Genomic DNA, 25,656 nt, shown 5'->3' on the forward strand with positions numbered 1-25,656 from the left:
GGGTGAGGGGAGTGAGGGTGTGTGCGGCAGTGAGAGGTGAGTGAGTGTGTTAGAAGATGGTTAGGGTTTGGTTTGGAAAAAAAGGGGGAATAAGGGTATTGAGGGATTTTATACCTCTGTCTTTTTCGATACTTTTTATATTAACTATCCAGACATCTTTACCATGTTGAGAACTTTCGGTTTTCATTCCATACACCTCGCTGATTGTTTAGAATTTCCGATGCAAACGAAGTTGGATTTTATTTTTTTTTGAGTTTCTGATTTTTTTTTTACTTGAGAGACAGATGTCTATTCTATAGTTCGAGTTATATTTTGGGTTGTATAAATATATATAATTACATACTCTTGTCGGCCTTAGTTTTGCAGCTCGAGTCTAGAGCTTGATATCTATATTTCTTGGATCTGTATATTATATTTTTATCATTCTTTTGATCTCACATATCCGTTTAACGATAAACCTTGCGAGTGTAGTATTGTTATATATTGGGCGGTAAAGTTTTCAATAGTTCTTCCGTTGGTCATGCTTGTTGGAGCCCTCATATATTGGAAGAGAGTGTGGTGTTGTTAGAAAGTGGTCAATTGTTCTTGTTTGATTTGGAGTCTCATTATCATGGTTCGAGTACTTCTTTTAAGGGGACTAGGTTGAAAGTTCTGTGGAATGATTCGGGTTATTGTAGTGATTGTGTATGGGTGAGCTGTGAATTTAGTTGGCATCCTCGGATTTTGGTGGTTGCTCGCACTGATGCTGTTTTCTTAGTTGACTAGAGATCCAAGGAATGTAACGTGAGTTGCCTAATGAAGATTGATATGTTGCGTATGTATGCTCCAAGCGAAATCGAGTAGTTTCTTGCCTTGTCAAAGGCAGGTCCTAACCATTTCTTCTGCGCAGTGGCTTCTAGCAGTCTTTTACTTCTCATTGATGTGAGGAAGCCTATGATGCCAGTGTTACAATGGATGCATAATATTGATGAGCCTTGTTACGTAACTGTGCTAAGCTTGTCTACCTTGAGGTCCAACTCAAGGGAAGATGCTTTCAAGTTGGCTTCTGAGTCTGGATATTGCATTATACTGGGATCATTTTGGAATTGTGTGTTTAATCTCTTCTGTTATGGACCTGAATTGCCATTCCGAAAAGGATATATTGCTTCGAAGCTTTCAAATATTAACAAAGCATTCTGTGCCTGGGAGCTTCCGTCTGATATTGATTTATCTGGCTGCAAGTGTCATTGTGGAGATTGTCTCTTAACGGAAGAGCTGTCAAAGGATGCTCTTCCTGAATGGATTGATTGGCAGCTGAAGAAAGAGATTGTCTTGGGTTTTGGAATTTTAAGCAGTGACCTGGCTGCCCTACTTTGTGAACCAGATGAAAATGGTGGATTTACACTGATAAGGCTGTTGTCATCTGGAAAGTTTGAATTGCAAAGATATCATGCTTGTCGGGCTTCAACTAGGAACTTAGATCATTGCCACAAAGAAGAATTATGGCTGGACAAACACTTGCATCCCTTCAGTGAGGAGGAATACAAATTTCAAAAAAGATTTCATTACCTAAAATTGGCTTACCTTCAGGCATATATTAGTGATAGTCTTTCTAAATTGCTACACAGGAAACTAGAAAAGAGTCACATGCAAACTCGACAGAAGGAATCTTCTGCGAGTAAAGTGCATGAGTTTTTGTGTGAGAAATTAAATGCTTGTGGGTTTGGTCGGTTAAGATCATCTGCTGCAACTGCTGCTGTCTTTAAAGATATAAAACCACCAACAAGCCTTCATGAAGTTGCTTTAAGGAGACTTTGGGCTGACTTGCCTATGGAGGTGTTACAATTGGCATTTTTGAATTATTCTCAATGTCCGCAAGTTGTAAACAAACATAAGATAGCTTTAGATTTCTTAGTTTTACCCGAGCTTCCTCAGTTGCCTCCATTCTTCTTACGGAAATCTTCACACCACAATAATGATGACATTGTGGGTCCAGTTAGGCCATTTCCATTTCTACTTGTGCTAAATGAATTTTACAACGGGTGCTCAAATTTGGAAGATGATGAGTTTTCCATAGAAGCAGAGCTTGGCCTCAAGTACAATGAAGTAATGAAGGTGGCTAGTAACATAACTGTTTCAACTGATTGCTCTACGGAGATATCTCTTTCTGATGATCAAGAGGAAGCTTGGGATGGTTCCTTGAAACAAAAATCTTTTTTTTTCGTATCGGCCAATGGCATTCAATTGCTCTGCCAAAGATTTTGTTACAGGGGACTCTGTTTATAGTGATGAAACTTATGATACATTTATATTCCATGTCCGGAAGTCCAGGGAGCAGACAAAGCTCTTGGACAAGAGGTATTTGATAATCATTGCCCTGTTGAGTTGAGTCTTCATGCTCCATTGGAAATCTCTGAACCTCAAGGTTTAAAAGCATATAATCTACTGAAGAAACATATGTCAAAATGAGAACAACATTTTGATTTGTATAAGGAATTTTGTATCCAATCTAGATTTGAAAGTGGTAGTTAACAGGTGTTCCTTCATTTTTTGTCCTTGTCCCCATAGATAAACGTAAATGAGTTTTATCCTCTGAAACATATGCTCTTGGCTGATTCTTCGGGAAAATATCAAATATGCGATGCATTGTATATACCTTTTTCCCTTTTTGGGTGTTGAAGCAAGTTTGAGGTCAGCTTTCATAATTTTCTTGGTACAATCAGGTGGATCCTTTTAGTACTTTAACACATCTAGTGATTCTTAATCTGCCATACTATGGTTTTAACTTAGCTATGGGCTATCTTTTAGCTCCTCATATTTTACTAACATATACTAGAATTCAATAACATATTTGACTTTTGTAAAGTGCATTTTCAAAATTGAGGACGGTGAGGCAGGGGGATCTGGTGGAGAGTTGGGTTGGAGCTTGGTTTGTGTTAGAGGAAATGAAATCCGAAAATGTTAAATTGTCAGACCATAAGATAAACCAACTTAGTTCATGGTTGACAATTTTGTCAACTAAAATGACTCATCCATATAATTAGATTTACAGGGTCTAGATAGAGCTTTATTTAAACCGAGAAAACAAAGACAAATTTGCAAGGCGACGGTTTTCAACTATATACATTATATATAGAGCATAATATTTGAGTATTAACTTTTTAAGATTGGGCATATTTGAAAAGTCAGGAGTTTGTGTCAAGTGTTGAGAATGACTAAGATTGAGTATTTTTAGCTGCTTCATCATCTGCAAGAATTTAAAGGTGAAAAAATTAAAGAAAGTGAAAAATATAGATGTAAACATGTGATAGTTCATTTAAATTGTTCTTACAAAGTTGTTAACAGGTGTGCTTTTCTTTTCTTTTTAGATAAAATAAGAATTCCATTAAGGTGAGAAAAAAGAGCAAAACAAAAAAAAAATTGGTGGTGGATTAGATTTCTCCTGTAGAAAAGCAAAACACAAAACAAAGAGCTTTATAAAAAAGAAAGGAAAGCTGTCCAATCTCTCAACATGTCCAAAATGATCATGAGTTTTACTCCAAATAAATGCTAAGCATTGTTTTTCTCTCTTGTTCTTGAAGTTTTTTTATTGATGTTTGCTCTGTTCAACTACAAAATGTAAATAAAACTCAAATTTATACCTGACCCTTCTTGCATACTAGTTCAAGTTTGCTATATTTGAAGTCAATACCAACTAAACTTCCTTGATCAAAGTTTGCAGTTGTATATTCTGAAGGACATTCATGCAAGAACAACCATCGAAGATCTGTTGAAAGGTATTTAAAGTCTCCAACAAGTTGCATATTCGCAAACTGAAGCAATTTGAGTCTCTTCATCTCCTTAAATGCTTCAGTCTTTAACTGAGTTGGATTCAATGACTTTGGCAGGTTCAAAGCAAGTCCCTCAATAGCTTTTGTTCCCTATAGATTATAGGAACCAAAAAGTAAAATTAAATTAACGGTGGCTTAAAGAGCATTAAACAATTTATAAAAGTCAAATAACAGAAACTACAAACAGGTGGACTGATCAAGATTCAGGACCTTGTTTGTAAATATATTTGAAAAGGGTGAAACAGAAATTTTCACCATATATCACTGTTATATGAATTTAAAAACATACTTGAAATTCTTACCATGTCTTTTGATAATACATTAAGCACTTCCTCTGGATTCCACAATCTACTCCGTTTCTTAGCTTTTGTTGGCAAACTCTTGCGAAGAATTTCTCTTCCCATGTCTCGCAGCAAACCAGGCATGCCAAGTTTCTTCTTATTGTTCACAGTAATAAGGCATCTTTTCATAAGAACATTTATTTCAATTTCAGCAAAATGCCCACAACCATTTAATATATTAATTACATCATTTGTGTCCATTCCAATAAAGAAAAATGTTACATCAAGAAATATTTCTCTATACCTATCATCACTTAGACCATGAAAACTTATCTTAATTAAGCTTCTTCTGTACATCGTTGTTTGGAATAGTTTTGAGTTTCTTTAAAACACTCCTCCATTCATATACTTTCCTAATAAACAAATGGGACCCAATCACCTCAAGAGCCAGTGGCAATCTCTCACAATATGAAACAACTTCTTTAGCAAGTAAAGCAAACTCTTCTTTCAGACATGGTTCTTTGAATGCATGCCAGCTAAAAATTTCAATGGATTCTGATGCCGGGACGTTGCTTGGGCCACTAATCTTGGCGAGGTTAACAACCCCACTATAGTGAAAGTAGCCAAGAACCCATCTTGGTTGGCTAAGCCAAGGATGCACCTCTTACTCTCAAAGAGCCTAGAGGAAAATAAGCACACAGCTTATTTCAATATATAACTCAATCAATTCAACTCATAAACAAAAGAGGTACGTACGCATATTTATACTAGTAGAGAAGGGGGAACTTTCATGACTCGGGCGATGTGGCACTAACTCATAACACAAAATAATAATATATGCTAAACTAGACTACTTTAATTAACGACACAAACATAAAAATACATGCTCCTGCATCAAATTCTTTGTCATTCAACAAACAGTTCCTTCATGTCTAGCATATGAGTAACATGTTGAACAATGTTCTTGATATCGTCACTTTCATTCCTGCACGGAAGGCACTAGAGATTATACACAGTAAATAAGATTTACAACTTTCTCAAATTGTTATAGTTTCTAGTTACTTTGTAGGTATAATGTTGCTTAAAGTAAATAAATACATGCAAATTAGATAAAATTAAGTTGAATTATATACAAGTAAGAATTTCGTATGCTTTTACATAGGAATGAATTAAAGAAAATGAATTTTAGTATGCATTTGCTAAATTTAGATTTTAAACAAACATGCACAAAAAATTTACATCTTTAAGCACCTTCTGAAGATAGGAGAGGAATAGAAAAATGCTCAAAATACCAAGTGATCCTTACGATGTATATTTTTGTGATTAAATTTTTATTATTTCAAAAAATATTTTTCTATTCATATTCATAATTATGTATTTTAATTTATTTTATAATATTTATTAATCGCTACTGTTATTTATTTGAGTCCGCGGGTCTCATTCTCATTATATAGAAAGCATCAAACATAATTTAAACGCAGAATAGTAAAATGCTATAAAGATCAGAGATCTGCAGTGTCTCCTTTATAGTCCTTATTATGCAGAATTTAATCTTCATTGGGTGGAAAAGTTTGGACTATTAATCAGAGATGGCTTGAGCAAGATTTATTTTATTCTCCCATTAAAGCACTACTTAATAGCATCCTAAAATAGTTGCAGTTAATTTGGTGCAAAATAGTAGCAACACTCCAAGATAAACTTAAAGGTAGTAACTGATAGCATACATAGAGTATAGCAGTCAAATAGAAAACATATATTAATCAGGTCCATGAAGTGCAATTTTGCTTTAAAAGCTCTATCAAATTCAGCCTGCAAGATAACATGGACATAAATAAATTTTATATTTCAAAATAATGTTTATAGATACTTAGACTATTAGCACTTACTTTTTCATCTCCACCATGAACAGTGAAATTTGCATCTGCTACCATATTATCACCAGAAACAATACCTTCACCTTGTTGCCCTCTGGTTTGGTCAACTTGTTCAGCATATATGAGATAAACTGGTCTTCTTCATTTTGACTCCTAACCCAGCAACAACAATCTGCACTTTGTCACCAGCTTCAAGGTTTGATATTACTTTCTGCCATTCCTCATCTCTAAGTGAAGCCAGTGTATCTCCATCGTAGACATAAGGGATGGTCTTCGTGTGATTTATGATAAACAGATTTTCGACAATAGGGCCTTGTGATGGTACATTGTTTGGGGAAGAAGAATAGACTATACACAACAACATTGTCTTTAACTTCCGCCCATTCACTTGAGGGACATGGAAAGTTACAAAAGAATCTTCACCAACGAATGTTAACCAATCAGGATTCCTATTGGCAGGAAGAAAACAATCTCGAGTTACACTGGCACTAAATTTCTGCATAATGGAAACATTCTTTAGTTTTGGAATTTTAAGTGTTATGCCTAAATCTCATACAGTTTAGTTTTAATCAGGTGAACAAGTTGATATAATAAATAGAGAGACAAACCTGCAAATATTCTCTCTAAGTACCTCTGTGACTGAACAATTCATTCCCTTTTGGATTAAAATTGAATTCAAGGAATTTTCTGATTCAATAATGTCACCTTCACTAAAACAACCATGTATTGATGAGGTACTCCCTCTTGAGATATTTGATGCACCTGATGTTACTACAATTTCATTGCATTTTGTGACATTAAAAGTATTACGGATCTAGATAAAAATGCATCTCGATAACATCAAAACCAGTAAACAAAAATGCTATTGATTGCATAAAAAATGATGCAATAATTTTAAACCACTAGAGGAAACAAAACAAATAGTACTATAGTAGGTCATGTATGTTGATCATATTCTTATTTTTGAAATAATTTTCTTGGCTTAGATTCAATAGCAGTGAATTCCAAATAAAATAGTTAGGAATGATGCCTTTTTCTACCATTTCTAGGAAGAGTTGCAAGGCTTTCTGAAGATCACCCTTCTTACATGTAACATTAATCAAAGGACCATAAGTTTCTGCATTGGTTTCACACTCTCTTGCAGTGATATCTTCCATGAACTTCAATGCACTTTCAATTTTTTCTTGTCTGCAAAAACCTGCAATGATTGCATTAAATGTAGATGGAACTGGAAAGCTGTTATTGGCAATCATTTCATTCATCAGCTCAACTGCTTCTCGGACGCAACTGTTTTCAGATAATCTGCGAACTAGGCAATCATAAACTAGAATACTTGGAACTCCACCTTCATCAATCATCTGATCATAGACCCTCTTTGCATCCTCAATACTCCCCTGCTTACAATGTTCGAAAATCGTCATGCTTCTGTCAACAGCTCTTGGAAACATCTTTCCTAAGTTTGTTAGAAATTCAACTGCTTCATCAAAACGGTTCTGCTTGAATAGACCATATATTATGCTATTATAAGGACTAATGTGCCCTCTAGAGCCTTCTTTGCTTTCCTCCATCAACTCCAAAATTGAAAAACCTTCATCGATTCTTCCTTTTGAACACAACCCTCTAATTATCGTGTCGAATGTAGCAAAGTTCCATTTGATCCCATCTGTTTTCATGTCATTAAAAAGATCCAAGGCCAAATCTAACATCCCAGAATAACAAAAACCAGATATGAGTATGTTATAGGTGTCTACATTTGGAAGACACTCAAGACAGCCTCTACTCTCCATTTGCTTCAGGAAATGAATCCCAACTTTTACTTTTCCTACTCCACAAAACCCCTTTATCAAGGTGTTATAAGCCACAACATCAAGTGAAGCCCCCATACACTCAACTCTGTCCAAAACCTCAGCAGCCTCCGTTACACGGCCGGCCTTGCAAAGACCTTCCACAACCTTAGTCACGGAGACAATATCAGGAACAAAATCCATGGCAAAGCTCTTCTCCAGCATCACTAAAGCCTGAACTAAATTCTCCTCTTTGCAATACCCGGATATAAAAATGTTAAACGTGACATCATTCGGTTCCACCATCTCATATATCAAGCTTCTAGCCCTCCCAACTTTTCCATTTCTACAAAAAAAAATAATTTAATTATTAAATTTTTTTAAAAATATTTTGATAAAAATATAATTTAATCAATAAAAAAATAATTTATTAAAAGATATTTTAGTAAGCAAAATTTAATGAGAAAAAATTATAATTTTTGTTAAAGGGTATTTTTTAAAAAAATAATTTATTTTTTCTTAAAAAATGGATAAAGTTAACATTAGTTAACATAAAAAATTTAAATTGGATTAAAGAGAAAGTTTTTTAAAAGTTATAAGGGAGGAGAATGTATATTTTATAAATAGAGGAGAAAAAAGTGTCATTTTAGCATCTTGCAGGAGAAGGGAGTGAAATTTTCTCTATTTTATATAAAAGAATCTATTAACAAGTATTAAACCTAAATTAATATAAAATACATGACAACAATCAATTATCAATTTCTAAAAATACGTAATAGAAAAATTTCAATTAGTATTAAACCTACATTAAAATAATATTAAACCTTCTATATGTTACAAGCAGGATCTAACTATTCTTAATTATCTTAATTTTTGTTAGAAATGTATAATTATTTATTTTAGAACTTGTAAAATATTTGTAATTTTTTTATTCAACTTATATTTGAGTCTATGTTGCTATGAAATTATTTTCCTAGAGTGTCGGTCATAGCTCATTTTGGACTGTGACACAATTGAGGAAGGTGATGAATTTGTTGACCTGGCTATTTATGCAAATGGAAGCGTCGACAATGCTAAAAGCGACCAATTTGATGAAGCCAAACATAGCAACAATGAGAACATGGACATCAGGATAACAAGGTCAACAAGGAGACAATGGAGCAAACCATTTTGGAACAAAAAAGGTAGAAGTTTGATGAATTTATCTCTCATTCTAATAAAGAGCTAATTAGGAGATATAAACAGTCTATATTTATGGTTTTAGAAACCCATAGTTTGTTCCAAAAAGTGTGGAATTTGGTTTCTGACAACTGCAACTAAGCTCTCTGTCCACTTCATTGATTCTTTTTTTCAAGCAATTATTGTTGAATTTGATTCCGTTACATTGAAGTAGTTATGTCCAACCAGTAATGGAAATCCAATCCCTCAAGTAAGAGAGCATTTATGGCAACATCTTACTCTCCTTTTTTTCCCTTATCATTACAGGTTATGCCTCCTTGTCTGGCAATTGGTGATTTTAAATTTTTAATGGTGTCTTATACCCTCATGAGGTTAGAGGTGGTCTGTTTAAGATGGATCCTGGTCTACCGAATCTGAAGATTTAGGGAGAGAAGCCAATCTTTTCTTCCAACAATTATTCTCATCAATTGAACCGATTGATTTACAAGTCTTGGCAGAGCAGCAACTCCCCTAATTGGTTGTAGAAATCTTCTTAAAAATGTTTCTAAAAATAAGGTGAGAACAACTATTATGAAAATGGGATCTTTCAAGGCATCAGATAGAGCCAGATGGGTTCCATCATGAGATTAATCAGAGGAACTGGGAGATTCAGCTAAGTACAATTCAGATATCAGGTAACTATGTAACTAGCTGGATATGATGCTTTAAAACAGCAGAGAGGTTATATAAGATGGTTAGAGCCTGAGCATCAAGTGCAACATATTTGTTATCACAAGACTTAAGATAGATTATATATCTATCAATTTTTTTTTTAATTTGTTGTACACCTAAAAAAAGAAATACCAACAGAAAGAGCTGATTAATGTAATTTTAATTTTAAGCAGGTGACATTGTCAACTATAGGTTATATTATTAGTACTTCAAAGGTTCAAATGTTTTCCATCATATTACCTTTAGTGAGAACTAATTTGGCTCAAGATTCACAATTTGTCAACTAAAATGATTCATTCATATATTATAAGTTTACAGGGACTACTTAGAGCTTTCAACCAAGAAGAAAAGTTTTTTTTTTCTTTTTTGCAAGGGTTTTTGAACTATATACCTTATTTATAGAGCCTCGGATCATAATCTAAACATGAATAGTAAAATGCTATACATAGATATAAACAATCTCCTTTATACTCATTAGTATGTAGAACTCAATCTTCTTGGGTGAAAAAGTTTAGATTATTAATCAGACATGACTTGAATAAGATCTTTTGATTCTATCATTAAAATGTATTCTACTACTTAATAGCATCCTAAAAGTCATGTGCACCTCTTGTTGCATCCTCTCTGGAGCCAATACTTACATCCCTGTCATCAATTTCACATTACATAAACAGTTTTTGTAAAGTTGGGTACCAGAAAAAGTGAATGACTTACATGAATTATTAACTTGGTGCCTGATAAATTAAAACCATTTAATGATAAAGATTTAATAGAAATCAATAAGCATAAAATTTTCTAAAACCTTTAAGAGTGTCGTGCATTGAAACATTGTTCGGGGATAAGTATGTGCAGAAGTTTTTTAAAAAATGATATCTGAGGTTAGAAGGAAAACTTATAATTAGATCTAGGCAACAAATTAAATTTTACTTTTCTTAGCCTACTACACTTACCCACAATTTCAACTCAAATTGACAAGTCACACAATACTCTTTGGTGATCACACTCTCTGGAGTTTTCGTTTTCCAAGTGACTTCGAATTTTTCTGAAAAAATATATATAAACATTAGTTTTATAGACAGATCAGCAGAGAAAATGAACAAAAAGTAAGCATACAAATGGAGAGAAAGTAAAAGAGGAGAGAACTAATGTGTGATTGAATATGAAGTTTCAATAATTGCATACTTGCTTTATAGTATAGATGAGTAATAGCACACTATATAAGGTGGCAAAAGGAAGAAATGTGCTTTTACATTTCTAAACAAGAAAAACTTTCTAAAAGTTGATAATTTCATAGCACTTAATTTGAAGTTCAAAATAGTAGAACCACTCCTGATAAACTTAAAGATAGTAACATAAAGTATAGGAGTCAAATATAAAACGGATATTAAAAGCTCTATCAAAATCAGCCTGCAACATAATATGGACATAAATTTCATATTTTAAAATAACGTTTCTAGATACCTAGAGAATTAGCACTTACTTTTTCATCTCCACCATGAACAGTGACATTTCCATCTGCTACCATATCATCACCACAAACAATATCAATTGGTTCACCATATATGAGATAAACTACTATCTTCTTCACTATGATTCCTAACCTAGCAACAACAATCTGTACTTTGTCTCCAGCTTCAAGGTTTGAAATCACTTTATGCCATTCCTCTTCTCTAAGTGAAGCCAACGTATCTCCATCGTAGAGATAATGAGTGGTCTTTGTGAGATTTATGATAAACAGATTTTTAATAATATGGCCTTCAGATGCTTTGATGTTTGGAGATGAAGAGTAGGAGACACACATCATCATTGTTTTTAACTTGAATCCATTCACACGAGGGACATCGAAATTTACAGAAGAACCTTCTCCGCTGAATGTTAACCAATCAGGATTCTTATTGCCAGGAAGCAAACATTCTCCAGGTACTCTGGCATTAAATTTCTGCATAATCAAAACATACTTTAGCATTCGAAGTTTAAGTATTAGTTGTAACTCTCACGAGTTAAATTTGAATAAGTGAATAATATATATTTGTATGAGCAAAACATCAAAATAGTATCCTAAGGATTTTGATGTTGACAAAATAGGCTACAAATAACAAAAGAAAAAGTTTCTTGTGGCGAAAATCTTTGAGATACAATTCTGGTGGTGGTTTACTCATTATAATTAAAGACCCATAAATTCATGGATCTTAGAAGGTGATCCAATGGTTATGGAAAATAATTTAATATATGGCTGAGCTTTAGCATGTATGAATTTCAATGGTCAGCATTTCCAACAATATTTTGAAATACCTAAAAAAATTATAAAAAAGGAAAGAAATTATAAACTATTTTGATGATATACAACAACCATTTTAGCATATTTCTATCTCAAGAGTTATAAAAACAAAGAATAAAATGATAGACCACAGATATAGACAAACCTGCAAAATATTCTCTCTGAGTGCCTTTGTGACAGAACAATTCATTCCCATTTGGATTAAAATTGAATTCAAGGAATTTTCTGATTCAGTAACATCACCTTCACTGCAACAACCAACTGATGATGCACATGATGATACTATCATTTCATTGCAGTTTGTGACATTACAAGTATCTGAAGCTACATCTCCTGTTATTTGAAGTTGTGAGCCACACTCCATCCTAACATTCTGAACCTGTGGAAGGTCTCTGATAATGGATGATAGGCCTTGAGAATTTCTATTTGGGACTATTAAGGAAACAAGATTTGACAAGTCCAAAAGTGTTTGCACTTGGGGTGAGAAATTATTTGTTGGAGAGGTCCATGACCAAATGATTGAAGGAAACACATTGCGCGATAATCCTTCAAAGTCGCACAAAGATATATACACAATGCTCTTTAGTCTTAGTAGTGCATGAGGCACTTGTGTTATGGCAGTTTTATCTGCCATCAAAGTTGCCAATGATTCCATCTGTTCTATGTCCTCCTCTAACTTATCAATCAAAGAACATCCTGATAGAATGAGAGTTTTGAGAGATTTCAACTTGTAGATGCTTCTTGGAAGTACACGAAGCTCTGAACACCCTTTCAAATTGATTAGAAGAACTTGTTTGAGATGTTCAATGGTATGAGAAACTGAAGTCAACTTTGGGCAATATTTGAGTATTAACTTTTCAAGATTGGGCATATTTGAAAAGTCAGGAGTTTGTGTCAAGTGTTGAGAATGACTAAGCTTGAGAAATTTTAGATTCTCCATCATCTGCAAGAATTTTAAGGAGATGAATTCAAGAACTAAAAAAAACTAGATTTGAATATATGAAAATTCACTTGAATTGTTTTTAGAAATTTGTTAATAGGTATATACTTTTTTTATAAGAATTTCATTAATATGAGAAAACAGAAATACAGAATAGGGTTCCCATATAAAAAACACACAACACAAAACAAACACCTATAAAAATGCAAAGCTCTCCAGTCTTTCAACATGTCTAAAAAGATCATGAGCTTTGCTTTTCACACTTGTTCTTGAAGTTCTCTTTGTTTGAGGTTTGCTATGTCCAACCACAAAAGTAAATAAAACTCAGAATTTATACCTGACCCTTCTTCCATACTAGGTCGAGTTTGCTATATTTGAAGTCAATGGCAACTAAATTTCCTTGATCAAAGTTTGCAGTTGTATATTCTGGAGGACATTCATGCCAGCACAACCATCGAAGATCTGTTGAAAGGTATTTAAAGTCTCCAACAAGTTGCACATTCGCAAACTGAAGCAATCTGAGTCTCTTCATCTCCTTAAATGCTTCTGTCTTTAAGTGGGTTGGATTCAGTGACTTTGGCAGGTTCAAAGCAAGTCCCTCAATAGCTTTTGTTCCCTATAAATTATAGGAACCAAAAAGTAAAATTGGATTAAGGGTAGCTAAAAGAGCACCAAAAAATTGGAAGAAAAGTCAAATAACTAAAACTCCAATAAGGTGGAATGATAAAAATTCAAGAGAATAGAATATAATTGAAGTTCCACTCCCTTGTTTGAAAATATAATTGAAAAGGATGAAACAAAAGTTTTCACAATATATCATTTTTGTTATATGAGTTTGAAAACATACTTGAAATTCTTACCATGTCTTTTGATAATACATTAAGCACTTCCTCTGGATTCCACAACCTACTACGTTCCTCAGGTTTCATTGGCAAACTCTCGCGAATAATTTCTCTTCCCATGTCTCGCAGCAAACCATGCATGCCAAGTTTTCCCTTAGTGTCCACAGTAATAAGGCATCGTTCCATAAGAACATTTATTCCAATTTCAGCTGAATGCCCGCAGCCATTTAATATATCAATCACATCATTTTTGTCCATTCCAATAAAGAAAAATGCTACATCAAGAAATATTTCTCTATCCCTATCATCACTTAGACCATCAAAACTTATTTTAAGCTTCTTCTGTACATCATTGTTTGGAATGGTTTTGAGTTTATTCAAAACACTCCTCCATTCATATACGTTCCTATTAAACAGATGTGACCCAATTACCTCAAGAGCCAGTGGCAATCTCTCACAATATGAAACAACTTCATTAGCAAGTGAAGCAAACTCTTCTTTTGGACATGGTTCTTTGAATGCATGCCAGCTAAAAAGTTCAATGGATTCTTTGTCATTTAACTCTTTCATACTATATAACTTGTCAATTCTAAGACAACATAGAAGATGCTCGTCTCTTGTTGTGATGATTATTATGCTACCGGGACAGAACCATTTACGGCTTGCAGCTAAAGAATTTAGCTGCTCCAATTTGTCCACAACATCAAGTACAAGAAGTATCCTTTTCTGGCCAAGTCTTCTCTCTAATATTGATTTTCCAGATTCAGTGTTTTCAATCTTTATTTTCGTTGTCTTGTAGATAGCAGAAAGAAGTTGTTGTTGTAAATGAAGAATTCCATTATCTTGTTCCCAAACTTCTCTTATATTTAGGAGGAAACACCTACCTTCAAACTCACGGAAAATTTTATTATAAACCGCTTTGGCAATGGTTGTTTTACCACACCCTCCCATGCCCCATATACCAAGTAGTAGAGGATTTTCTTGTTGCTGGTCTTTTAATAGTTGAATCACCTCTTCAACACGAGATTCAACTCCTACGGGATGATTAGCAACGAACAATTCCTTCATTTCCAGCATATGAGTAACTTGTTCAACAATGTTCTTAATATCCTCATTTTCATTCCTGCACCATAGGCACTAGAGATTATACACACAGTAAGAGAAGATTTACAACTTTCTCAAGGTGTTTTAGTTTCATTGTAAGTATAGTGTTGCTTAAAGAAAATAAACACACGCAAGTTAGACAAAATTAAGTTGAATTATAGCAGTAAGAATTTCATATGCTTTTATATCAGAAGAAATTTTAAAGAAAAAGAATCTTAGTATGCAATTCCTAAATTTAGAATTTGTCCAAACTTTATATATTTAAACACCTGTAGATAGAATAGAGAGATTCCTGCAAAATATGAAGGATATTAATTAATTTACTTGGATTTTCGGATGACAAACCCTGCAATGCACCCAACTTCACGGAGTGCTTTCCTCCAACTCTGCTCCTTGCCTTTTATTTTATCCGGGCGATACAGCAGAGCCAACACACACAAGAGCCAGTGGCAGTCCATCAGAATATTCAATTGCATAATTAATAAGACCAGAATAACTTCTTTCAGGAGTGGCTTTGTTGAATGCGCTCCAACTAAAAAGCTCAACACATTCGTTGTAGTCCATTTCTTTCACTCTATATATATGATTAACTCCAATCTCATGAAGCCGATCTTGTTTAGTTCTTGTCGTGATGATTATTATACTCCCTGGACCAAAGCATTCACGAGTTACTGGCAAAACCTCCAGTTCTCTTTCACTTCTTACATCGTCAAGTATAAGAAGTACCTTTATGTGAGGAAGTCCCCACCATTTATCTCTTGTTGAGTCAGCGTTATGCGTTTTTGTTGTAACTCGTTCTTGGAAAAATAATAGAAGCTCCTCTTCTAAACTAGACGTTCTTGATGAAATTTTCATTATTCTATCCTTGATGTTTGGGACAAATTTCTTCACCTCAAAGTTGTGGCTAATTTGGTTGTAGAGGGCTTTAGCGATAGTTGTTTTACCTATACCCGCCATTCCCCATATCGCCATTATCAGAACACCATCTTCATTCTGATTATTTAACAATTGAATCAAATCTTGCACATGAGAGTGTACTCCCACAGGATTCTGTGCAACGAATAAATCTGTTGCATCTAGCAAAGAAGTAACATGTCCAACAATATTCTCTATAACTTTTCTTTCATTCCTACAAAATATAAATCATAGAAGGTTCATACACCACAGTTAGTGATACAAATATTGTTCAAAATATGGGAGAATTCAATTACCAGATATCCGGCAGAAACGTGGGTGAAATGGCCGAAGCTTCTCGAAGTGCGGTCCTATAACTCAACACCTTGCTTTCATCTGTTGAGTTTCTTTCCAGAGTATCTAACAAAACTTCTCCAAAATAACCGCTCTGATTGCTTACTTCTGAAGGATATAAGCAATAGAACACAGGCACAACCTTCTGAACTTTGCTTCTCCGATGGCACTCCATTATTTTCACGAGCTCTTGCAAACACACGGTTGATTTAGCATAATCTGTTGTGAAAACTATGATAGAAACTCTGCACCCTTCAATTGCGCCAGATAAGAAAAGGTCATTAATGTTGGGCTCTGTGTGATTCCCCAAAACATATACTCCAGAACCTTTGAGTGCAACATAGAGATGTGAAATAAAAGGATGAGGAGGGTTTTGGGGTTCGCCACTAATGTACACATCACACATCGTTGTTCTGTAAGGATTGAATGTGGATTGGGGTTCCTGGTTTTCGGAAGACATAGCAACGACTTGAATGATCAAGCGAGTGAGGGTGTAGGAGGTTTCAAAACTTAGAGAAGTACCCAGAGAGCTTACACCTTCTATGTTGAGTCCCATTGAACAAACCAACGTCTAAAGGCGGGAAAAACGAGAGGTAACAACTAACAAGACAAGTGGACAATTTTTCATTTAGATGTATGCAAGAGAAAATTATTATTATTATTATTATTTAGTTGGGCAGTGATTTATCCAATGCTGCTTGCTTAGGCTATGAAAGGAACAAGGATCCTTTGAAATTCTTACCAAGTGGATTTTTGGAAAGGTTTGGTTGTGCTATCATGGGCACCCTAGCTTCAAATCCTTAGTCACCATTTAGTTGGTGGGTTCCTAAACCATTGTGGTTGCCATGTCCCATATACCTAGTACAGGATTTTCTTGTTGCCGGTCTCTTAATAGTTCAATCACCTCTTCAACACGAGATTCGACTCCTACTGAATGATTAGCAACAAACAATTCTTTCATGTCTAGCATATGAGTAACATGTTCAACAATGTTCCTAATATCTTCACTTTCATTCCTGCACCGTAAGAATAGAGATTAGACACATACTAAGAAAAGAGTTATAATTTTCTCGAATTGTGTTACTGCATCGCAGTTTCTTTGTAATTATGAAGCTGCTCAATGGAAATTAGACAAAATTAACTTGAATTACTTCATATGTATAAAAATTTCATATGCTTTTATATAGAGAAGAAAAGAATATGAATTTTAGTATGCATTTACAAAATTTAAAAATCTAAACAAACATGCTTAAAAAGATCAAACATTTAAAAAACAACCATATTACACTAAAAGTATAAAATATAGGTTGGAATACAAAATACACATTTAAAATAAATTAATCAACATATGTATTTATACACGAATACATAATGGCTAATTTGGTAGCTGATTTTTGGTGGATAGATTATAGATAACATTTTTATTTAAACTATATATATGAAGAAGATATTACTTTACCTGGATTTTCGGAGGACAAAACTTGCAAGGCATCCAACTTTGCAGAGTGCTTTCCTCCAACTGCTCCTTCTGTTTTATTTTCTGTGATTTTTTCATAAGATTTTCAAAAGCTTGTCCAAACTTTTCAGTTTGATTTCGCACTTCTGAGGGATCTATATGATAGAATACTGGCAGCACCTTTTGAGTTCTATTTTTACAACATATCACGATGTCTTCCAACTCTTGTAAACACCATCTTAAAAATGCATAATTTGGTGACAAAATAATTAGAGGTTCTAGACTCTCCAATTGCTTTCAGAAGCAAGACTGAGAGATTTTTTCCTCTTGCTAGCCCATTTTCATCCTTGAAAACATAGATACCCGCATTTTCAAGAGATGCCTGAAGATGTGAGATGAACTTTGAACGAGTTTCTTTGTCTCGAAAGCTCAAGAATACATCACATGGCCTTTGCTGAAACACACAAGAAAACTAGTTACTAACACTAATCAATACAATATGTTTCAAACGCACAATTTGATAGTATATTAGGTTTTAAAAGGAAAAAATATTGATAGTTATTTAAACAACTGATAATAAATAATCGTATGAATATCAGATTTAAATTTAGGGCAAACTACTAAATTGGTTCTTTGTTTAGGCTTAATCCTGATTTAATTTTTAAAGTTTTTAATTTTAATGTAGTCCTGTCGTGAAATCAATATTAAATAATTAAAATTAATGTTCTACCAAATCTTAATATCCTTCTCTAAAGAAGAAGTGCAAACTTGAGAGGCACAAGATCAGCAACGGATGTATCACCGTGAGCCACTGGCCTTGGTTCAAGCACGTAGAGAACATTTTTGAAAACTCGCTTTTTGCGGGAAAATTCGCCGGTAATGACAAGGATAAGGCCATTATCACCTCTATCACAGGAGACTCCTTTGACAACCGAAGAGTTTGGTTATATAAGTTTTCTATATCTGAAAATTGAGTTTCGTAAATTATTTAACATTGATTTCACGGTAGAACTACATTGAAACTAAATAAAACTTTTTAAAATTCAAATAAGATACTTTAAACCTTAAGAACCAAAACAGGAATAAATCTAAACATAGAAGACCAATTTAATACTTTACCCTAAATTTAATATTAAGATACTGCCGAATTTACATGTTCAAGTAAGCAACCGTTTGGATGAAGTTTAGGTGGTGGATGTTACAATACTTATGTATTGTTTGGAATTTTGAAACTCCTTTACTTTATTAATATTATAATGTGCGTTGGTACAGCATTCTAAAGGGTATTTTATTAATGAAATTTTTAATATATATTGATAAGATCATTAAATAATTAATGTATTCTTCTTATAAAACTACAAACACATTAATTATAACTTCTAAAATATATTTTCAATAAGATGGCAATTATGATTATTATTGAGATTTTTTTTTATGACTTACTATTAAAAATTTAACATGTTCTATTGATATATTACTTTTTTTTTTCATCTATAACATCATGATTTTAAAAATTAACTATATTATAATGTACCATTTAATTAGAATATTTAGATTCTCTAAATTTTGAATTTCACTTTAGAGGATAAAGTATGATCTCTCACCATTTATTTTATAGATAGGACCAAGAAAAAATATGAGAGAGAAACTATTCAAGGGTGAGAGATCATACTTTACCCTCTAAAGTAAACATTCAAAATTTAGAAGATCTAAATTCTTATTTATGATATATATTATATATATATATATATTAGGAACAGAATTAATATTTTTTAAAGTGTTATTTTAAATTAATTTGTCAAAAGATACTTCAAAAGAAAAAGGAGATATTGAAAATAAATTTAGATGCATTGAGGTATTGCATAATTTTTTTTTTTTAAGATTTTATTGGAAATTTTTATTTTAGGCTATTAGTTGAATGTAATTTTAGATTTTTATAGTTAAAACTAAATTTAAAAATAATTTTAAGTAAATAGCCACAAATCAAGGAGTAGAATAGTGTTACATTATCGTCAGATTGGTAACTAGAGTTGTTGTTTCTAATGTTTAATTCATGAAGTTAGGATGTAATCGGATTGGCTTGGGTTGGATTTGGAAGAAATTAAGAACCGAACTGATTAAATTTTATCGCTTTGAAATAGATCGGGTAAATATGTTTTTGTGACTAAACACGAACCGATCATATCAGTTTGCATTGATTTGAATATTGAATTATAATTAGATTTCTAAAAAAAATACAACGAAAAAAATAAAAATAAAAAGAAAAAAATAATAAAACAAAAAATTATTAATCCAAACAAATTTTAAATAAAAAATTATAAAATAATCATAAATGCTAATTTTTTTTTTCTAACTCTTTAAAAGAAATTTTAATACTCCAAATTTTCAAGGAGTATAGAATTGCGTCCCAGTTTAGGTTGCATAAATTTTAAAAGATGTGAAAATAAAACACACTGAAATAACTTTCAGACAAATATTAAAAGTTCTATCCTTATCCTCAGTATTCTTGAAATGTACATCTTCCCTTACAACATTTAAATAATATCATCTTTAATTTATTTTATAATGTTGATATTAACTTTAACTTCGTGAATGTTTTTTTTCTTTTGTATCGTTGGTGAAATTCTCGATCTGTAAGGGGAGAAAATGTCAGCACTCTGTGTTTATAAGATTATTGAGTTTGAAGAACTAACAACATTTTAAGATAATGATTAAACATTATTATTGAGTTAAAAACTAGTTATGTGTCATGAATTTTCAAATGTTTAAAAAGCGGACGATTTTAACTCCCAATGACGGATTGGGCAACCCAAAGAAACTCATAAAGAAATTCCGATCTATAATGATAGTAAACAATGTTTTTGACCCTATTTTATGTCCTTTTTTTTTTATCTTTTTAAATTGTCCTGCATTTGATTGGTTTTGTTCTTTATCTACAGATTCTATTTCTCATTTTCAAAAATTAGCAAAGCTTTTTAAGATGAATTCGTTGCATCTTCCATTTACCTACATGATTTCGACTACTTGAACACAATCAAACAGGGACAAAACGTAAGTTTAAAAGACTATATTACTCATTTTACGAAGGTGACAATTACTATCCCAAATCTTCATCCTGAGGTACATTTACACGTAATCAAAAGCGGACTTCGGCCAGGTTATTAACTGTATATCTGGAGGTTTTGCAGGTGGGGGAACGTCAAACTCCGCCCGAAAACGCAAATACCGAGCTATGCTCTCGATAGAGGGTGCTTCCAATAACACCCAGTCACCTCCTCATTTCCCATAAATGAAATTCCAACCATCCGACTTCAACATAAACACCACCAATATAGATGATCCGGTTGTCATTTCTACCCAATTGGGCGATCTATTAGTACGAAAAGTATTGCTTGACCCTGGAAGCGGTGCAGACGTCTTATTTTACTCTACATTCCAGAAAATTAATATAAGCGATAACATACTCCAACCTTCTACTGAAGATCTGATGGGGTTTTCAGGTGAACGTGTCCCGGTATTGGGATCTGTGTGGTTACAAACCACACTAGGGGAGCAACCTTTAGCCAAAACTTCTTATGTTCAATATCTTGTTGTGGATTGTTTCAGTCCTTACAATTTAATACTTGGCCAACCTTTTTTAAATAAGTTCGGCGTTATAGTATCTACAATTCATCTCTGTATCAAATTTTCTATGCAGGATGACCTCATTACAACTATCCACAGTGACCATCGCGAAGCTCGTCAGTGCTACAATATCAGCCTCAAATTGCCAAATCCAAACTGAGCTATAGGCGTACAAGTAAACGCTATCCAGAATTCTAGCGAGCTCCCAGCACTAGCAGATCAGACCTTGATCCAAGGACTGAGTTCCTCGAACGACCAATGCCAATGGAAGAGTTACAAAAAGTTTACTTCACTAACGATCCAAACAAATTTACCTATGTAGGTGCAACTCTGAGCGCAGAAGAGAAGGACACACTACAACGCTTCTTACAGCAACATGCCGACCTATTTGCCTAGACTCCTGCTAATATGTTTGGGATTGATCCCTCAATAATTTCTCACAAGCTAGCACTCAATCCATCTGTCTGACCTATAGCTCAGAAGAAACGTAACCTTGGCGTTGAGAAAAACAAGCTTCCTTGGAGGAAACTGAAAAACTCATCAATGCCGGCTTCATACAAGAAATAAAGTTCACAACTTGGTTAGCCAATGTTGTAATGGTAACAAAAACACAATGATAAATGGCGCATGTGTGTTGATTTCACTTATCTCAACAAATAATGCCTAAAACATGCTTATCCTTTACCATCTATTGATTCTTTAGTTGATAATGCTTCAGGTTATGCAACATTAAGCTTTATAGACGCATATTCTGGAAATAACCAGATTCTAATACATCCTTCTGATCAAAATAAAACTGCCTTTATTAATGAATATGGTAATTATTGCTATAAGGTTATGCCTTTTGGACTCAAGAATGCAGGAGCAATCTATCAGTATCTTATGGATAAGGTGTTTGTAAACCAAATCAGGAGGAACATGAAAGTTTATGTTGATGATATGGTTGCAAAAAAACAGCTCGGCAACAAGCATGTTGATGACCTCATTGAAATTTTCAATCAAATTAGACACTATAAAATGCGACTAAATCCGAAGAAATGTGCCTTTGGTGTATAAGGAGGAAAATTTCTAGGATTTTTGCTTACAACCTGAGGTATAGAAGCGAATCCTAACAAATGCTGAGCTATACTGGAAATGAAAATCCCACAAACAGTCAAGGAAGTACAACGTCTAACAGGGAGACTTGCTGTCCTATCTAGATTTTTACCATGTTTAGCTTCTAAATCTTTTTGTTTTTTCCAAACATTGAAAAAGAAAAACAATTTCAACTGAAATGATGAATGTGAAAATGTTTTTTTCAATCTAAAGGTTACCCTTTCAAAACATCTAATTTTACAAAAGCCTATTCAAGGGGAAGAACTCTATCTTTACTTATCCGTCACTGACTGGGCTATAAGCTCTGTTCTTGTTATAGAAAGAGAAAAAGTGCAACGACCTATTTACTTTGTAAGCAAGTTATTACAGCACGCCGAGCTACGTTACCCAAAGATAGAGAAGCTAGCTCTTGCTTTGGTATTCTCAGCCAGGCACCTCCGACCATACTTTCAAAGTCATGTCATCAATATCCGAACTGATCAACCACTACGGCAAGTTCTCAACAAACCGAAACTAGCTGGCCAACTTATAAAATGGTCGGTTGAGCTCTCCGAATTTGACATCAGATATCAAAGCAGAGGTCCGATCAAATCACATTACATAGCAGACTTTGTCGCCGAGTTCACCGCTCCTAGTTTGGATGAACATTCAATGGAGTGGAACTTTTATGTGGATGGAGCATCTAATCCTCAAGGATGCAGAGCTGGAGTCCTACTTGAAGATGGTAAGAGATTTGTCCTTGAACATTCTTTACATCTTTCTTTCAAAGCAAGTAACAACCAAACAGAGTATGAAGCTCTAATTACAGGCCTAAGGTTAGCAATTGATCTCATATATCAGAATTAAAGGTATATTGTGACTCTCTACTAGTCGTACAATAGGTAAACAATCTCTTTCAAGTCAAAGACCCTTTATTAGCAAAATACTTGGCTACTGTCAAATCCCTCATTTCTAATTTTTCTAAGTTTGAAATCCATCACATACCTATGGAGCACAATCACTGGGCTGACATTTTATCCGAACTCGTAAGCACACAATCACATACTTCTTCTCTTTATCAATCTACCTTACTCACACAAAGTATCAATCTAACCAAAGTTCTAAGTGTCACTCAGGAAGAAGATTGGTGATAGCCTTATATCCAGTATCTCAAGACTGGGAATATACCGTAAATGTTAATAATGTTCGAAAATTCCGACGTCAGGCATCTTTCTTTACTCTATTCAATAATTTTCTATATAGACAAAGTTTTTCTCGTCCTTTATTAAAATGTCTTTCCAGATCGGAGGCCGAACTAGCTATATAGAAGCTCATGAAGGTATTTGTGGAATATACGTCGGGGCTCGGAGCCTATCTTCCAAAATACTTCGGGCCAGATTCTTCTGGCTGACCTTACAGCAAGATTGTAATGCCAAAGTAAAAGCTTGCCCTAATTGTTAAAAGCACTTTTCGATTACACACATTCCAGCCGAGGTATTACATTATTCTGAAGTAAGTTGGCCTTTTAATCAATGGGGACTTGATATCCTCGGCCCTTTCCTTTTAGCACCAGGCCAGGTAAAATTTCTAATAGTTGCTATTGATTATTTTTCAAAATGGATTGAGGCTTAACCCTTAGCTAAAATAACTTCTCAACAAATGATTTTCTTTGTCTGGAAATATATCATCTGTATATTTGGTATACCTTGGTACATTATCACTGACAATGGTCCCCAGTTTGCCGATCAAAAGTTCACCTCTTTTTTGCAGAACTTAAAAATAACACAATACTTTTCCTCATTGGAGCACCCACAAACAAACGGTTTAGCAGAAGCAGCCAATAAAGTCATTTTACATGCCCTATGATAAAAACTCGATGATGCCGAAGGACTCTGGATCGAGCTCATACCTGAAATATATGGGGATACAACACTACCATCCATTCAACAACAAAAGAAACACCTTTTCGATTACTATATGGATCTGAAGCCATGATTCCTCTGGAGGTCTCTCAATCATCATGCTGAGCTCAATTCACCGACTCTTAACTACAAGATACAGCTCAGAAGATTGATTTAGACACTATTGAAGAAGTCCGAGGTATAGCAGCCCTGCATCATCACGCTATGCAGCAATATATAGCCCAACAATACAATTAAAAAGTCAACCCCCGATCTTTTCAAGTCAACAATTTGGTACTCAGGAAAACTGAACAAGCAAGAAAACCTCCAGCACATAGAAAGTTATCCATAAATTGGAAAGGACCTTTCCGAGTTATTGAAACACTAGAAAATAGTGCATATCGTTTGCAATCTTTAAATGGTATCACTTTACCCAACACTTGGAATATATCCTCTTTAAAACTTCACTATAGTTAAAAGTTAGGGCGAGGCTTGTACTCTTTTTCCTATTCACAAGATTTTTCCCAAAAAGAATTTTGCTTGGAGAGGTTTTAACGAGGCAAACCTACATGCACCTTTGTACACAAAGGTTGGCAATATTATACATTTGTCTATTCCTCATATTTGTGTTATCAATTGATTTTTTTCCTTCTATTCCGATCTGTATCTCTCTGAGATATAACCACCAAACAACAAATAATGACTTACGTCATACCAATCTTATCACAAACCAATGCTAAACGCGCATTTCAAATCTCATCCAATATTTTTGGACTCAAACTCCTACTATCATAACTGATAGCTATCAACAAATCAATCAAATACTATAACTGCTAATCAATCAGGACCGATCAAATTCTTGAGCAGTATTTCTTATATAAACTGAATGCCAAATATAACCACAAACAACAAAGTCATAGCTCTTCAAGAGCACACATACTCAAAATACATATGGTTTTTTACCATCATGTAACCAACACTAAACAAGTCCAATTAAAACATACAAGTTCAACACAAAATAGAAGCTAAGAAAGCAACATATCTCAAAACACAGAATAACTATCCCAGATTATCGTCGCCCTCTTCAGCTCCTTCATCATCATCCACTAAAGCTCCATCACGTACAATTTTTTCTGGCTCCATCTGAGAAAAATCTTGGTCTGAGACTAAAAGCTTTGCTTGCATAACAGCATGCTCGAACCCCTCTACAAAAGCATCCAAAATCTCTGTTTGCTTATTTTTCACCAAATCCTTTAACTTTACAGTAACATCGATTACTTGATCCTTTATGCTAGATAAATCACCTTCTTTCTTTTTTAATAATTCAGCTTCTTTCTCATAATTACATTTCATCACCTTCAACTCTTTCTCTTTTTTCAGAAGCTTACCCTCTAAATCCGAAATTAAACTTTTCTTCAGAGCCAATTCTTCCTTCAACTTGCTCGACTCTTCGGCTTGCCTGACGTGGCGAAAATTGGCGGATTAAGAAATTAATGTAAGAGATACATTGCAAGTACATTTCTTAACCAACAAAAATCCGCTTATCAATTT

At 33.9% G+C, this 25,656-nt stretch overlaps 5 protein-coding genes and 1 long non-coding RNA gene across 11 annotated transcripts; 2 read left to right on the forward strand and 4 right to left on the reverse strand.

Moving 5' to 3' along the window:
* Positions 937 to 2,448, forward strand: LOC107627618. The gene is made up of 2 exons (XM_016330445.1): positions 937 to 2,173; positions 2,306 to 2,448. The coding sequence occupies exons 1-2, from the start codon at positions 937 to 939 to the stop codon at positions 2,446 to 2,448; spliced, it is 1,380 nt and encodes a 459-aa protein (XP_016185931.1).
* On the reverse strand, positions 6,321 to 8,095 carry LOC107625691 (pentatricopeptide repeat-containing protein At2g17525, mitochondrial-like). Its single transcript, XM_021116155.1, has 2 exons — positions 7,005 to 8,095; positions 6,321 to 6,735 (listed from the first exon to the last, which is right to left on the reverse strand). Exons 1-2 carry the CDS (start codon positions 8,052 to 8,054, stop codon positions 6,733 to 6,735), a joined length of 1,053 nt encoding a protein of 350 aa, XP_020971814.1. The 5' UTR covers positions 8,055 to 8,095; the 3' UTR covers positions 6,321 to 6,732.
* Positions 8,705 to 9,904, forward strand: LOC110268971. The gene is made up of 2 exons (XR_002357774.1): positions 8,705 to 8,932; positions 9,234 to 9,904. It is a non-coding gene; the product is annotated as an uncharacterized LOC110268971 (long non-coding RNA).
* Positions 9,991 to 15,212, reverse strand: LOC107627619 (TMV resistance protein N). 6 transcript variants are annotated; one of them, XR_002357771.1, is made up of 7 exons: positions 15,127 to 15,212; positions 13,717 to 14,821; positions 13,194 to 13,472; positions 12,062 to 12,859; positions 11,119 to 11,577; positions 10,566 to 10,680; positions 9,991 to 10,283 (listed from the first exon to the last, which is right to left on the reverse strand). XR_002357771.1 is itself a non-coding variant. In XM_021116145.1 (7 exons), the coding sequence occupies exons 2-6, from the start codon at positions 14,773 to 14,775 to the stop codon at positions 10,636 to 10,638; spliced, it is 2,640 nt and encodes an 879-aa protein (XP_020971804.1). In that variant the 5' UTR covers positions 14,776 to 14,821; positions 15,127 to 15,212; the 3' UTR covers positions 9,991 to 10,283; positions 10,589 to 10,635. The 6 variants fall into 6 exon arrangements, 5 of the variants coding, with proteins under 5 accessions (XP_020971804.1, XP_020971801.1, XP_020971803.1 ...); XM_021116145.1 differs by having other exon boundaries at positions 10,589 to 10,680; XM_021116142.1 differs by having other exon boundaries at positions 10,589 to 10,680; positions 11,115 to 11,577.
* Positions 15,208 to 15,926, reverse strand: LOC107627620 (disease resistance protein CHL1-like). Its single transcript, XM_021116994.1, has one exon. The coding sequence runs from the start codon at positions 15,772 to 15,774 to the stop codon at positions 15,208 to 15,210; it is 567 nt and encodes a 188-aa protein (XP_020972653.1). The 5' UTR covers positions 15,775 to 15,926.
* Positions 15,906 to 17,063, reverse strand: LOC110268968 (disease resistance protein RLM3-like). The gene has a single exon (XM_021116159.1). The coding sequence runs from the start codon at positions 16,604 to 16,606 to the stop codon at positions 16,010 to 16,012; it is 597 nt and encodes a 198-aa protein (XP_020971818.1). The 5' UTR covers positions 16,607 to 17,063; the 3' UTR covers positions 15,906 to 16,009.

The sequence above is a fragment of the Arachis ipaensis genome, chromosome B02, assembly GCF_000816755.2.
Source record: "Arachis ipaensis cultivar K30076 chromosome B02, Araip1.1, whole genome shotgun sequence".
Classification (NCBI taxonomy): domain Eukaryota; kingdom Viridiplantae; phylum Streptophyta; class Magnoliopsida; order Fabales; family Fabaceae; genus Arachis; species Arachis ipaensis.

Bases quoted from the DNA above. Each gene is read 5' to 3' on its own strand.
- LOC107627618 (XM_016330445.1), top strand. From the start codon at position 937: ATGCCAGTGTTACAATGGATGCATAATATTGATGAGCCTTGTTACGTA. The intron at 2,174-2,305 runs GTTCCTTGAAAC...CATGTCCGGAAG, and splicing joins TCAAGAGGAAGCTTGGGATG to TCCAGGGAGCAGACAAAGCT.
- LOC107625691 (XM_021116155.1), bottom strand. From the start codon at position 8,054: ATGGTGGAACCGAATGATGTCACGTTTAACATTTTTATATCCGGGTAT.
- LOC107627619 (XM_021116141.1), bottom strand. From the start codon at position 14,775: ATGCTGGAAATGAAGGAATTGTTCGTTGCTAATCATCCCGTAGGAGTT. The intron at 11,578-12,061 runs GTTTGTCTATAT...TTGATTATGCAG, and splicing joins TCAGAGAGAATATTTTGCAG to AAATTTAATGCCAGAGTACC. The intron at 10,284-10,588 runs GTAAGTGTAGTA...AATTGATGACAG, and splicing joins AATTTGAGTTGAAATTGTGG to GGATGTAAGTATTGGCTCCA.
- LOC107627620 (XM_021116994.1), bottom strand. From the start codon at position 15,774: ATGGCGATATGGGGAATGGCGGGTATAGGTAAAACAACTATCGCTAAA.
- LOC110268968 (XM_021116159.1), bottom strand. From the start codon at position 16,606: ATGGGACTCAACATAGAAGGTGTAAGCTCTCTGGGTACTTCTCTAAGT.